The 13,600-nt window shown below is 35.5% G+C and overlaps 1 protein-coding gene across 4 annotated transcripts in view; it reads right to left on the minus strand.

The window, feature by feature from the left end:
* The window catches only part of WWC3 (WWC family member 3), a 204,927-nt gene that overhangs the window by 14,958 nt on the left and 176,369 nt on the right, over positions 1-13,600 (minus strand). For 2 of the 4 annotated variants that reach the window (XM_072614396.1, XM_072614398.1), the window contains 8 exons: positions 11,942-12,513; positions 8,745-8,865; positions 7,094-7,171; positions 6,283-6,369; positions 4,829-5,021; positions 4,117-4,284; positions 3,251-3,402; positions 433-598 (listed from right to left, as the gene is read on the minus strand). In XM_072614396.1, coding sequence (XP_072470497.1) covers positions 433-598; positions 3,251-3,402; positions 4,117-4,284; positions 4,829-5,021; positions 6,283-6,369; positions 7,094-7,171; positions 8,745-8,865; positions 11,942-12,513 — 1,537 coding nt within the window. The remainder of the gene's footprint in view (positions 1-432; positions 599-3,250; positions 3,403-4,116; positions 4,285-4,828; positions 5,022-6,282; positions 6,370-7,093; positions 7,172-8,744; positions 8,866-11,941; positions 12,514-13,600) is intronic. The other 2 variants (XM_072614395.1, XM_072614394.1) reach the window with 2 other exon arrangements.

The following is a 13,600-nucleotide window of genomic DNA, read 5'->3' on the forward strand; positions in this document are numbered from 1 at the left end:
ACTCTTGCCAAACAAATTCCTCACCATGTCCTGCTCCTGAATATTTGCACATGCTATTTCAAGGGAGTAGGATGACCTCCCTCTTCCAATCCACCAGACAATTTCCTGTCACTGGACAATTTCCTTAAATAAAACTCCTTTCCCCTTAAACTACAATATCATTTACCCCCTCCTTGTGACCATATCTAACTATCCTTCCCCCCACCATAATTAAAATTTTGTATGCATTTGTGTGATGCAGTTCATAGAAAATTCAATTTGTCTTGGTTTGGTCATCTGTCATTTTCTTTTAGTTACTAAATTTGAATCACAAGGAGATGGACTATATAGTCTCTTAGAATAGGAGCACATTAAAGAGATTTTTCCCTAACAAGAATAATCAAAGCACCAGCAGTTACATCCAAGGCAAGGCATACAACTTTCTCTACTTACCTTAAGAGAAAGAGGCTGAATCTTCCCAGAACTGTACTGATCTGCCTGACCTGCAAACATATGTCCATGGCGCGAGTCAACACCAACACAATAGGCCTCTGGGTAAGGAGGACTGGTCTGTGTGCAATTACTACATCCACTGTCAACAGATTCTGCTTGCCAGCTCCTAAAGGCAGGACATTTTAAGAGACCCAAAAAAGGTTACTCTAAAGCAGAGGATTTTATACTCCTAGTCAGACAGAAGTAACACTGGTGGGTCTAACAGCCGTATTTAACTGACGTGTACAGGTAAAGCATATGAAAGTCTGATAGAAACCTAGAATAACTCATAAGGTTCTGCATTTTGCACCAGATGACCTCACGTTTGTATAAGGTTGCAATTTGCAAAATGCTGTACATCTGTAATCTCATTTGAGTGTCATAATAGCTTGGTATGGATGGCATTGTAGGTGTTTTCATTGCCATTTTACAGACAAGAAAAACTGAAACTCAGTTGCCCAATGCAGTCATAAGTAGAACCAAATACTCTGACTCCTATTGCATTTAAATGTACTTTACACGTTACCATTCAGCCACATGACGAATAATATCATCCATGAAGTCCATTTTAACTTATATAGAATTTGAGCACAATCTTTGAATATTCAGTCATGGAGTAATGGAAATAGACTCCATCCATTCCTCCTTCCCTCCTTTGACTGGATATAGTATAAGTACAACAGAAAAAAAAAGTTACAGACTGGTTTGAGTCTGGCCTCTGCCTCCTACTAACCTTGTTTATAAACTTGGACAAATCAATTAACCTATCTGGTTCTCTGTAAAAATGAAAAGGTTCTTCTGGATCAGGGGTTGTTAATGTGGCATCCATGACCTTGTTTTTAAAAAATATTTTAATCAATGTGTTCCAATATAATTGGTTTGCTTTGCTATTCTATTATTTTATGTGTATTTAAAAGAAGGGGTCCTTAGGCTCCACCAGACTGGCAAAGGGGTTCTAAAAGGTAAAGATTAGATAGATTAGCTGATGGGTATGATCCTTTTTGCCTCAAACATTTGATCTAATCTAATGCATTTCCTCCTGTATTCAAAGACAATCCAGAGGAGAGTTATAGGGAAAGAGAAGGCATTAGTAGGATATACATGCAAAGAATCATAGAAATGGAGAGGACATGAGGAGGAAGAAAGCCATTTACTATGACTCCTTGGTTATTTAATCACATTTCAATTAGTGTAAGTTTATGATGGTCAATAATTCATTCTTTGGCTCTTTTGGTCATGATTTGTTCTGACAAACTCATTATATCAATAATTCTTCACTGTGACTTCTAATAAAATACCTGAACAGTGTAAATTCTGAAGTGCTGTTGGAAATAACACCAGATTATATTTACTATTTGTATGAAGTGATTTTGTTTTTACAGAAATACAAATGTTTAGAAATGAACCTAACTGGAACCATGGAATTCATTTAATCCAATCTCTTCATTTTACCAATGAGAAAACTGAGGTTCAGGTAGATTATTCAATGAAGGTCACATTGATAATCGGCAACAGAAGGAGTAGAAACTAAATCTACTGATTTTTACATAATTGCCTTTCCATCAACCGCATGTCCCTCATGAAATTATGCTTCATTTTTCTTGTGAAATGATTGCTTAAATTCTTTCCCAATTAACCAAAGGAGATTGCAGCTAAAATTCTTTCTTTTTCAGAAGGCAATTCTTTTTTTTTTATTTTTTTTATTTTTTTAATGTTTAACAATCACTGCCATACAGTTGCGATTTTATCCCTCCCCACCCACCCCCCACTACCTCCCTCCCTCCCCACGACTGCATACAATTCTGTATAGATTCTACATATACTTACTTTCCTATTGAGTATATTTTCACTATAGTCATGCTATGTAGTCAGACTAAGATAAATGAAAGAATCCGTATAACAAATCAGAACATGATACACAAACAGATACACATACACAAACATGATCTGCTACATTATGTGAGTGACTTCCATATTTCTCTCTCTGAGTGTGGAAGGCATTTTGCCTTGAGGTCCACCATTGGGATTTTTTTTTTTTTCAGAAGTTCTTGTGTTATTACAAAAATCTAAGTCTACCAGAAAAAACTCTCACACACTGTGGTTGTTGCTGTGCATAAAGTTCTCCTGGTTCTGCTCCTTTCACTCAGCATCAGGTCATATAAGTCCTTCCAGGCCTCTCTGAAGTCTTCTTGTTCATCATTTTTTATGGCACAATAGTACTCCATTACATTCATATACCATAATTTATTCAGCCATTCCCCAATTGATGGACATCCCCCTGACTTCCAGTTTTTGGCAACTACATAGAGTGCTGCTATAAATATTTTTGTACATGTGGGACCCTTTCCCATTTTTATGATCTCTTGGGGATATAGTCCTAGTAGCGATATTGCTGGGTCAAAGGGTATGCACATTTTTGTAGCCCTTTGGGCATAGTTCCAAATTGCTCTCCAGAATGGTTGGATGCACTCACAGCTCCACCAACAATGAATTAGTGCTCCAACTCTCCCACATCCTCTCCAGCATTTATCATTTTCTTGTTCTGTCATGTTTGCCAATCTTATAGGTGTGATGTGGTACCTCAGAGTTGTTTTGATTTGCATCTCTCTAACCAATAGTGATTTAGAGCATTTTTTCATATGATTATAGATAGCTTTAATTTCTTCCTCTGAAAATTGCCTGTTCATATCCTTTGACCATTTATCAATTGGGGAATGACTTGTATGATTATACATTTGGGTTCAGAAGGCAATTCTAAAAGAGATGGAACACTGTTCACCTTTCAGAGACAGCTTCTGCTTGATCTTCTTTCCTTTCCATCTCCAAGATTTCATCTTCTGTATATTCCAATTTTACTCTCTCCTCTGCTAATTCTCTTTCCACTGCCTCCAGCTGGGCTGTGGTCCTGGCTAACAATACTGTAACAGCATCCTGAAAGAGAAAATAGGATTCCTGGGAATCAACTGGAACTAGCAATTTCTACAGTTGAAGCAAAGAACAGATACGGTACATACAAAAGAAAATCCATCATAATACAGGAAATGGACCCTGGCAGCTCCCTAGAAAAGAATTCACTCCCCATAGACTCATTAGTAATACTTTAAAAGCGAAATGCATAAACTATCACTTTTTGTGGAGACCAAAGTATTCAAAACATAAAGCCACCTAAGAATGAATCACCTGTGTTTATAAATCATTTTGTATAAAGAACAATCTATTCTGCTGAAACTGCCACAGGTATGCAATACTTTCATTTTTTTAAAAATCATGAATGTGATTGTATCAATACAGGAAGCTCTAGATGAGGAACTTCCTCTATCAATGAAAATCAGTAACATCTGATCAAAAATTTTAAGAGAGTAGCCTGGGGGGAGACTAAGGAGTTGAATGACTTATCTAGGGTCACATAATCAATGACAGATTATATCAGAGGAGGAACTTGAACCTAGGTCTTCACGGGTGTGATGAATGCCATGCCTCCTCTCAACTATTTTAAATATTTGCTTTAATAGGCTAACTATACGTTTCTCCTTACTATATCCTAAATACTTTAAGATCCCAATAGATTTTTCTTAAAAACTAAAATGTTAATTTTTGACAATTCCCAACACTTGAACCCCCAATAACCTAAGTACCCATCTCTACCGTTTTTACATTGGTGTTATTTCCATGACTCTCTCCTGTGCCTTCTTCCACTTGGTTACTCCCTTTGGTCCTCTGGGGGTCAGAGCTGGTGAAGACCTGCACAGAATACCAGCGCAACTGCATTTCACTGGAACTTTCATAATCAGCCAAGTTAATCTGAGCAATTCCCTGGAAATAAATGACATAAATGAAACTAGGTTACCTCAGAACATTTTCTATTTTAACAGTTACCTCAACACTAGAAAGAGGAGAGGAGAGGACAGGAAGGACAGAGGAAGGGAAAGAGAGAATATTTAAGTAGTGTCTATTCTAGTCTGTCTTGGTGACCTTGAGTTTTCAAAGGCTATGCCAATGAAAGCACAAATTTTGGGAGACCCCACCAAGCCCAAAAGGCTACAACTATGGGTGCAGCAGCATTTGATTTGAACCTAGTCCACTTTTAAGAGCCAATCAGGTAATGAAGATCTTTTTGCCACAATGACTCATGGAGTTCCTATAGCAAAGTGAGAAAGGGTTGCAACAACTGGGATTAGGGGTGAAAGCACCCATTCCAATGAAATAACAGATCACTTTTCTCTCTGTCTCTTTCCCTTTGTGTGTATATACTTCCATCCTCTTCCCTTTCTATTCTACATCCTTGAGCTGGTTTAATCTAAATAATACAAATTACCATTATAAAATAATCCCCTTAAAAAAGAAAACAACTACTCACCAGCAGTTCCTCTTGAAGCTGATGGTCAACAGAGCAAACATACAGCTGAAGTGACTTTAATTTTAAGACACTTGAATGAGCAGGGATTTGGAAAACTTCGTTAAATATTAATGGAGCTTGAAATTCCAGAGCTTTGGAGCAGTAAGTGTTTGGTGTGCCTGAGTCAAGAGTTGGCAAATAGACTCTAATGTGTCTGGAAGTAAATTAAAAATACAGTAAATTCTGAATAGGTACTAAACAAACAGTCATTTGATAAGACTGTAAAACCTATAGAGATGTGCACGCACACACACATGCACAAAGAAATGATGAGCAGGCAAATTTCAGAAAAACCTGGAAAGACTTATGAACTGATGCTGAGTGAAGTGAGAAGACCCAGGAGAACTTGGTACACATAAGAGCCACAGAGTGCAATGACTGACTTTGATAGACTTAGCTCTTCTCAGCAATGCAAAGACCTAAAACAACTCCAAAAGAATTGTACAGGGAACTGCATTCCACATGCCGAGAAAGAAACATGGAGTCTGAATAAAGATCAAAGCATACAATTTGCTCTTTTTTTGTTTTGTTTTTTCTTTCTCATGGTTCCTTCCATTCTTTCTAATTCTTCTATACAATAAGACTAATGGGAACATGTATTTATTAAGAATGAATATATAGAGCCTATATCAAATTGTATTCTGTCTTGGGGAGATGGGAGGGAGGCAGAGAAAATTTAAAACTTAGGGAAGTGAATGTTGAAAACTAAAAATAAATAAATAACTTTATTTAAAAAAATTTCACATTTCAAATTGGTCACTTCCTACTAGTCAATTCAAATTAGTGAGTTTCTACAGAATTTCTATCAAGAATTGCTTGAAATGCCACAAATTTAGATAGCATGTGTGTATGTTAAAATAAGAATTCATTCCAGCAGGCTGTTCCTTGAATTATTATTTGTCTGTTTTTCAATTAAAATATGTAGATTATTTATATCCCTCTTTACTAAAGTTCTGTCCCTATCCTGGTATGGTGGTGACACCCATTCTTTAAGATAGAAATGTCAAACCCTCATCCCAAGTGAGGCTGAACCAGATTAAAATGTTATTGCAAAACATTTAGTAAAATAAACAAAATACAATATAATATAGATAATGTTAATTTGTGGTTTTCTCCAGATCCATTTCTATTTGAGTCTGACATTACTGCTCTAAGGTTTTGTCCATAGGGAAGGCAGTCTAGAAAGGTCTATCAAGCTGTTAAGGTCCAGTCTAATTCTCTTTCAAGAGGCAGACTGCCAGAAAGCTAGGTATTAGGTGATATATTATTTTGCCTATAGCATTTCATAAAGAACTTGTCATCAGACATGGAAGAAAAGGCTGCCATCTGGACTAAGAAACGGAGGGCATACACTAAGGAAACCCCCATGTCTTTGAAATTTGAAGAGATAAAATTGAATTAGAGTGTTCACTTACATCTTGCAGCCTTCTTTCACAATCAGCCCCGCAAAATTCTTGAGTTGGAGGACATTCACTAGGAGACAATCATTTCCTCTATCATGTCTAGAAAATAAAACAGAATTCATTCACATGAAACTACCTGGATAAAGAGATTGGGAGTAGGGAGAGTAAAGGGTCAACACTCGACTTGAACTGTGGCAATGAGAATAAAAAAATATACAGATATATATAGATAGATTAGATATATATTATGCACACACATATATATTATATTATTGCTTTGCAACTTACACAAAGCTGCTTTGTTATATTATTGGACAATAGTTACTACTATTATTCTGTCAGTTATTTCATAGTTACCCCTTAAAGGAAAAAAAAATTGCTGCTGGAAACCAAAAAAGGATGATATTGTGGTCCTCTGATAACATAATTTGAGGAATGAAAGCAAATTAGCTTCAACATCTGTGCAATTCCCCCCATCCTGCAGCAGATGGGAAAGTTTATCTCAACTCCCAACAAAAATGTGTAATGATTTTTACAGACAATAAATATGCACAGAGGGTTGTTTTTTTTGGTGCACCTGTCCTATTAGGATCTAGTTCTCCTAACTTCCACTTAATACACTGGCTCATTTCCACTTTCCACTTCATCATAAAGGTGCCTATAACAAATGCTTAATAACACTTGTTGAAAGCTCAGACCCAAAAAGGGAATACGAGAAGATCTACCCCCTCAAATCTTGGGCAGTAGAGGGATAGGGAGAGGGGATCTAGCTGCCATGTCCACAGTACCAGCAAAGAAGGGAACAGATTTAGTCTGAACTCACAAAAATCCAACATGTATCTGGGGCTCTTCATTAGCGGTGGCATCATTGTATGCAGGCTCTTCAATATCCTCATTCCTACTGACAATTGGGAAAAGGACAAGATTATTATCCACTTAGATTTCTTCTAAAGGAATTAAATCCATTAGCTCTCTGAGTTTTGATAATTCTCTTCTTATCAGAAAATGCTGCTTTTGAAATGGACCTGAGTTTCACTTGGAGAGAGAACTTCCAATGATGAAATGCCACCTACCAATGTAGAACAGCACCTTTTCTACAATTTCAAAGTCTTAAAGAGAGTGGCAGTTCATGACCACAGAGTCATTGTGTGCTAGAGATGGGACTTGAATACCAGTCTTCCCGATTCTGAAGACTACTCTCTATCCAAACGATATGTGCATGAGTGTGCATACACATACACATGCATTTAATATGTCTGTATATACATATGTGTCCTGTACACATATATCTGTATTCATACAAGCAGGCGTGTGTACATATACACACATGTGCATATATACACATATACCTTTACATGCAGTGTGTTTTGTTAACTTTAAAGAACTATATAAATGCTATTATTATCATTATTATATTATGCTATCTCTAAGAGACACTTTTTAGTAACTGGATAGGAAACCAATTGAGTAAATGCTTATTACAAAGCCTATGGTTACAAAGATGCCTCCAAAATTCCACTTTTTAAAGAAAGCATCTTTTCACCACTTACTTAAAACTCAGGTATATAGAAAATATAGTAAGAAAGAACTATTCCCATGAGTCAAAATAATTTGTTCAGTCTCTCAGTAAAATAAGCCACAGAGTGACACAGACAGTATGGAAACCAAAGGAACCATGGGATCACAAATTTAGAGCTGAAAGGAGCCTTATAGATCATCTAGTCCAAAGCTCTCATTTTAACAGATGAAAAAACTGAGACCCAGAGACATTAAGTGACTTGCCCAACAATACACATATAGTATATGGCAGAAACAAGGTCAAAACTCAAATGCTCTGATTTCAAATCCAATACTCATCCCACTGTACCTACCTCTCAATCTCGACTTTGAAATAATAAACCAATATGAAAAACAGAAATTGTTTTCCTACTGTGTGGACTGGTTACATATATGCTAATTAAGGAATAATAAATAGCAATCTATCTTCTTTTGGCAAGACTGATGCTTTCGTTAGTAAAGATATTTGTCCAATCAGAAACTTTCATATACTATTGCAGTTTGGCATAAAAATATGCCTACTGGCACGGGAGTCAGTGACTAAATATTTATTTTAAATAATAAATGTATAATATACAATAAGTGTATTATAAATGATAAATGCTATTGAATGACTGACTCACTGAGTCAGGGTGAGAGCAAGAATCTTCCCTGCAGTGAAATAGGTGGGTGATGGGTAAAGATCAACCCACTACCACCCTCATAAACTCACTAAGGAATTTCCTCTCAAGGTTTACCACAACCCAAATTCAGGGAGATGGAGAATAAAGTTAAATGTTTTAATACTATAAATTCAAGTGTTCCATAGTATAAAGTAATCAGTATAATAATTTTGTTCAGGATCTAAAGAAAGAAGTGCAATATATGTAAGTAAATCATCTATAAGAAAAAGGGAGGATTAAAATCATACAGCCAACCTTTTGGTTAAAGGTTCAAATACACCACTGTCACTAGCCAGAGAGTAATCAGAGAGACATGCAGAAACCCGTCTAGCCCTCCTCTCTGACCTCTTAGCGCTGTCTTCTCTTAAAGTAACTGCTGTAGAGAAAAGAAATAAACAGAGTTAGAAGGTTACAAGCAACTTTGACATCTGTAGTAGGAAAGATGTTAAGAAGTTGATGCTACTATTACCCAAAATATGAAATGAAATTTTTTGTCTATTACTATTTTGATCTATTTTTTAAAAAAATATACAGAGTATACAGTTTTTTCTTCTGGAAAATTGGAGAAAGGAACTTTGTACTTATTTCTCTTGGCTAAAAATAACCAGACATCCTTAAAAGCTCTTAAAAATTACTTTTTAAAATTATTTAAAAATATTCCAAAAATAAAAGAATTTAAAAAGGAAGATCACTTTTTGAAATAACTTTTTTTCCCCACAGAACACTACAAGAAATGTTACCACTTGAAATCACTGATAAAAAAACTTTTGTCCCATTAATCAATATGTGGAACAACAGATAAAATAATGTTGGGTCAAGGGTAGGTTAAACATAGGCATCCAATAATGGGCATTTTTTTTTAAAAAATGGCATAGGACAAACAAAATTTTATTTTAGAATAAAATTAGAGAAACTACAATCACTTGGTCTATGAAATAAACCATGTACTTTTTTTTTTTTTGGAGAAAAACTTGATTTTCATTGTCACCTAGTCTGAACAGTCAAGGAATGAAATAGGTTTATATAACAATGATCAGATGAGACCAGAGTGAAAATTTTAGTTGGTTTCAATTTCTGCAACTCATCTTCTATTCAACTGACCTATATGTGCAAGGTATGAAGTCTGCACTCAACGAACTGGACTAATGAAAATTTCCTACCATGATGCTGTGAACTTGAGGTTACAAATGCAGATTCATTTCATTAACTATGCTAAAACTAAACTCTCCAACCAATCTGATAGCATTAGTACATACTACTTCTTTCTCACTATTATCCTTGCATAAGATAATGCAGAAATCAAAATAAAGGAAGAATTCTCAAAGAAATCCCCTGGCAGGGTCACTTGATCCACGACTGTAAAAGTTAAATGAAAGAGGCACTGTCAACAGTTGCCTTTGGTCAGAAAAAAACAACATGGAAGAAACCGCTCAACATCCCCAAACATCTGCTCTTGGGTTTCAATGAAATGAAGTTAACCATAGGGAGTAAAGTACATAAAGTGAGGACTAGAAATCTTAGAGTTACATTTACTTTTAAAATCTCTTACCTTTAAAAAAAACTTCTTTTAACCATTTACATACACTCAACATATCATGGGGCATAAAAATGCTTGAACAAAAGGAAGGAGAAACCCAGTACAAAGCATATCAAGCATAAGGTTTACAGCCCAAGTGTGTCATATGAGACTTATTAAATATCTTTTAAAAATTATTGAAAAAAAGTTAAAGGTCTCAAAAAGTGTTTTGAAAGGATTCAATAGTCCTTAATAACCTTAAAGAAGAGTCAGAGCAATCATGTATGTGATAAACTATAAGACTACTACAAAGTATCCTCTTCTGCATATTTTATAATACTAGGCAACATATTTACTAGACAACAATGCAATTAAAAATCTAGAAGTCAAAGGTAAAAAAAATAATACCAAACTGACTTACAGTGAATGTTTCTGTTGTGCCGCATGAGAAACAAGATAAAAAGTAGAGTGAAAAGGTACAATTTCTCTAAGCTGACAGTTAAAAACAGAGCATGAATACAATTATTAATATATCAATAACTGGATGAGAAAACTAAAGATGCCTACTGATTCATAATTAATATATAACTAAAATCAGAAAATTACATTGAAATCATGGTACATTTTAACTTAAAAATACACTGGTTATTTAAAAGTCAAAATAATGTTTGTAAAATGAAAACTTCAGAGTCCAAGGATACTTCCCCTTCTCTCTCCTCAAAAAAGTCCAAATGACTGAAGTCTGGGTGAAAAAAGTTATTTGCGAAAAATAGTCTTTCCCCCCACCCCAACATTAAAACTGCTTGCTATATGTAGCAACATTGCTTTATAGAAATTATTAGACCATTCTGAGCCTCAGTTTTCTTTAGTAAAATTAGAAGTTTAGAGTAGATTTTTGAAAGAAACCTGTTCCATTTAATGGACATTTGTTAAAACCTGAAGAGCATTCCTTTAAGTTCTGTGATGAAAGAGAAGGGTACAGAGGAGAGGAGAGATTCTGATTTCTAATCTTATCTATATACAGAATTCCTAGTATGGGAACTCCTTCCATTAACGTAGATAATGATAACAAACATTATTTATTTATCATCATGAATATTACAGATTTAGACTATATTCTATCAATATGCCTCATGGGAATTACAGTTGTGTGTGTGAAAACACACAGTCCCTGGCCTTCAAGAGTGCTCCATTTTGCCTACTTTGTTTTACTATGTTATTTTAATTTTCATGGAATGTTTCCAGTCATATGGCTGTGGTATATGGCAACTTACCACAAGGTGGCAGTAAGAAAACACAGTATAAGTCAACTATACTCAGAAGCTAATCTCAGAATAGCAGAATATTTGGTATCTGTCAGGGTAGCAACGATAAATAATATGAGGGTTTTAAAACTAAACTTAGGGTTGATTGGGGGATGAGGAGAAAGCATGGAGGAGGTAAACTTGAGAGGAAAACAAGAGGAGTGGGACATAATGGCTCATGTTGATTATTCTACTGGTACTTCAGTTTTTATAGCCTTAAAAGAAAGAAAGGGAAAGTTCGATTAAATAATAATTACTTTAAATTTCTTCTTCATTTGCTTCCTTTAAAAATGGCAACATGTTCATATGGAAGAAGTAAACAGTTACCATTCATCTCCCCAAACTAATCTGGTTCTTAATTTGATCACACATACACACACAGAGACACACACACACACATGCACGGTATATATGTATATTATGAATTATTATAAATGATACTATTATATGGCCATAATAGCATCATTTGTGGGTTTGCAGCATCATTCATAACCTTCTAGGCAAAAAAATTCCCCACCTGGTATTACTTAAAACTAAGTAATACCAAGGAGGGAGGAAAGCATGGATTTTAATATGAAACGATACCATCTATTCCACCCCCACGCCCACCAATCTTATTTATAAACACTTACTTCCACTAGTAGTTGGGGCATTTGCCAGTTGTGGTCGTAGCTGTTCTCGAACTCCGTCACCATCCCCGTGAAATCCAGAATGTGGAAGTGAAGTTGTCCCTTGTGTCTCATCATCCCCCAGAGATGAGGCTTGAGCCCTGAGCCTTTCTAGAGCTCCCATGCCTAATATTTCAAATCCATCAGACATCTGAGCAAGAGGGGAATCCCGAGAGGCAGAAAGAAAGGGTGTATCTAATGGGGAACTTGGTGGAGATAAGGAAGACAAAGAGGACCGAGAAGACAAGGAGGCTAGGGACTGAGGTGTGTCCAGGGACCTCCTTTGCTTATTGAAGTTGGAATGTCCAGTGGACTCAGAGAATGGTGCATCTTTTCCCAGATAATCAAATGGAATTAGATCAAAGCGCAGATGCTGGCCATAATCCGCATCTGATTTTTCATACTGGGGAAGGCCGTAGATGTCTGTAAAGCTGATGGAGCTTAAGGAACCCCTGCTGGATGCCAGTGATCCCCGGCTGGATGCCAGTGACCCCCTGCTGCTCCCAGAGGACACTGTCAGAGTGCTGGCTGATAAACTGAAATAAGAAATAACAAATGCAAGTTTTATTGCCATACTTTCATGACCTCTGCTTGCATATTGTTATATTTTACATAAAGGTATATGATCTCATCTATTCGATAAGATGAAAAATCCATATACCTCCCCTTGCTAACAGTAACTGCTAACATTTTAATATTGTTTAGTTGCTGATACATGACTTTAATTTTATGTAAAAAGACAATATTAAAAAGAAGAATAACTAATACCTTCTCACTCTCTTTGACAGATAGTACTTCCCTACATATAGCAGGCACTATGCAGTGTTGATGATGTTCAATTTTCCCTCCAAAAATTAACCATCAAACAACAGGTTCAGCATCTGTTTTTTGAACTTTTAGCTAATTTTTTTCATTAGTCAAATCTATCTGTTGTGGTGAATCAGAGAATTCTATTTAATCATTTTATTTTCATAAAGGAGGATATTATAGGAAGGAAGGATTTAGAATACGATTGTTGTTGGGAAAAAAAACAATGGAAATGAATCAGTAAAACATTTTATTTAAAAAATGGCAATTAACCTGTCCCTTTGCAGCTAGCATTTTACCCACACTCTTTAGCTCTAAAGTATGATAAATGTTTTTCATTTTCAAATATAAAAGATATTATCTGTTGTCATTTTATAGTTAATGATTTTTCTATCATAAGCCTATGAACATTAATGTTTCCACGTCCTTTTATCAACACACTGTAATTTGATTAATTTACTTCCCAGTGAGTCATTTTTCCCCTTTGATGAAGATGTGAAATAAAATAATTTCACGAAGATGATGATAAAATGTCAAAGATAATGAAATTAAATTAGCACTATGAAATCTAGATGAAGTATGTTCCAACTACAATGGTGTGTGCACACGTGTATGTGTAAAACAATGCTATGTTTTGTTTTGTTTTTCTACTCACAATGGTGTCTGATTTCCTCTGCCCTTCCCCTCTGCCTTTAGGATTATTTTTTTGGTCATGGGAAAACAAATACAAATCTCAACCACAAATTTCTTGTTTTCTTAACATATGAAACTGAATCTTTTTCATGTTTTTTATGAAGTGATTTTTACCTTACACAT

This window comes from Notamacropus eugenii, chromosome 5, assembly GCF_028372415.1.
Source record: "Notamacropus eugenii isolate mMacEug1 chromosome 5, mMacEug1.pri_v2, whole genome shotgun sequence".
NCBI lineage: Eukaryota > Metazoa > Chordata > Mammalia > Diprotodontia > Macropodidae > Notamacropus > Notamacropus eugenii.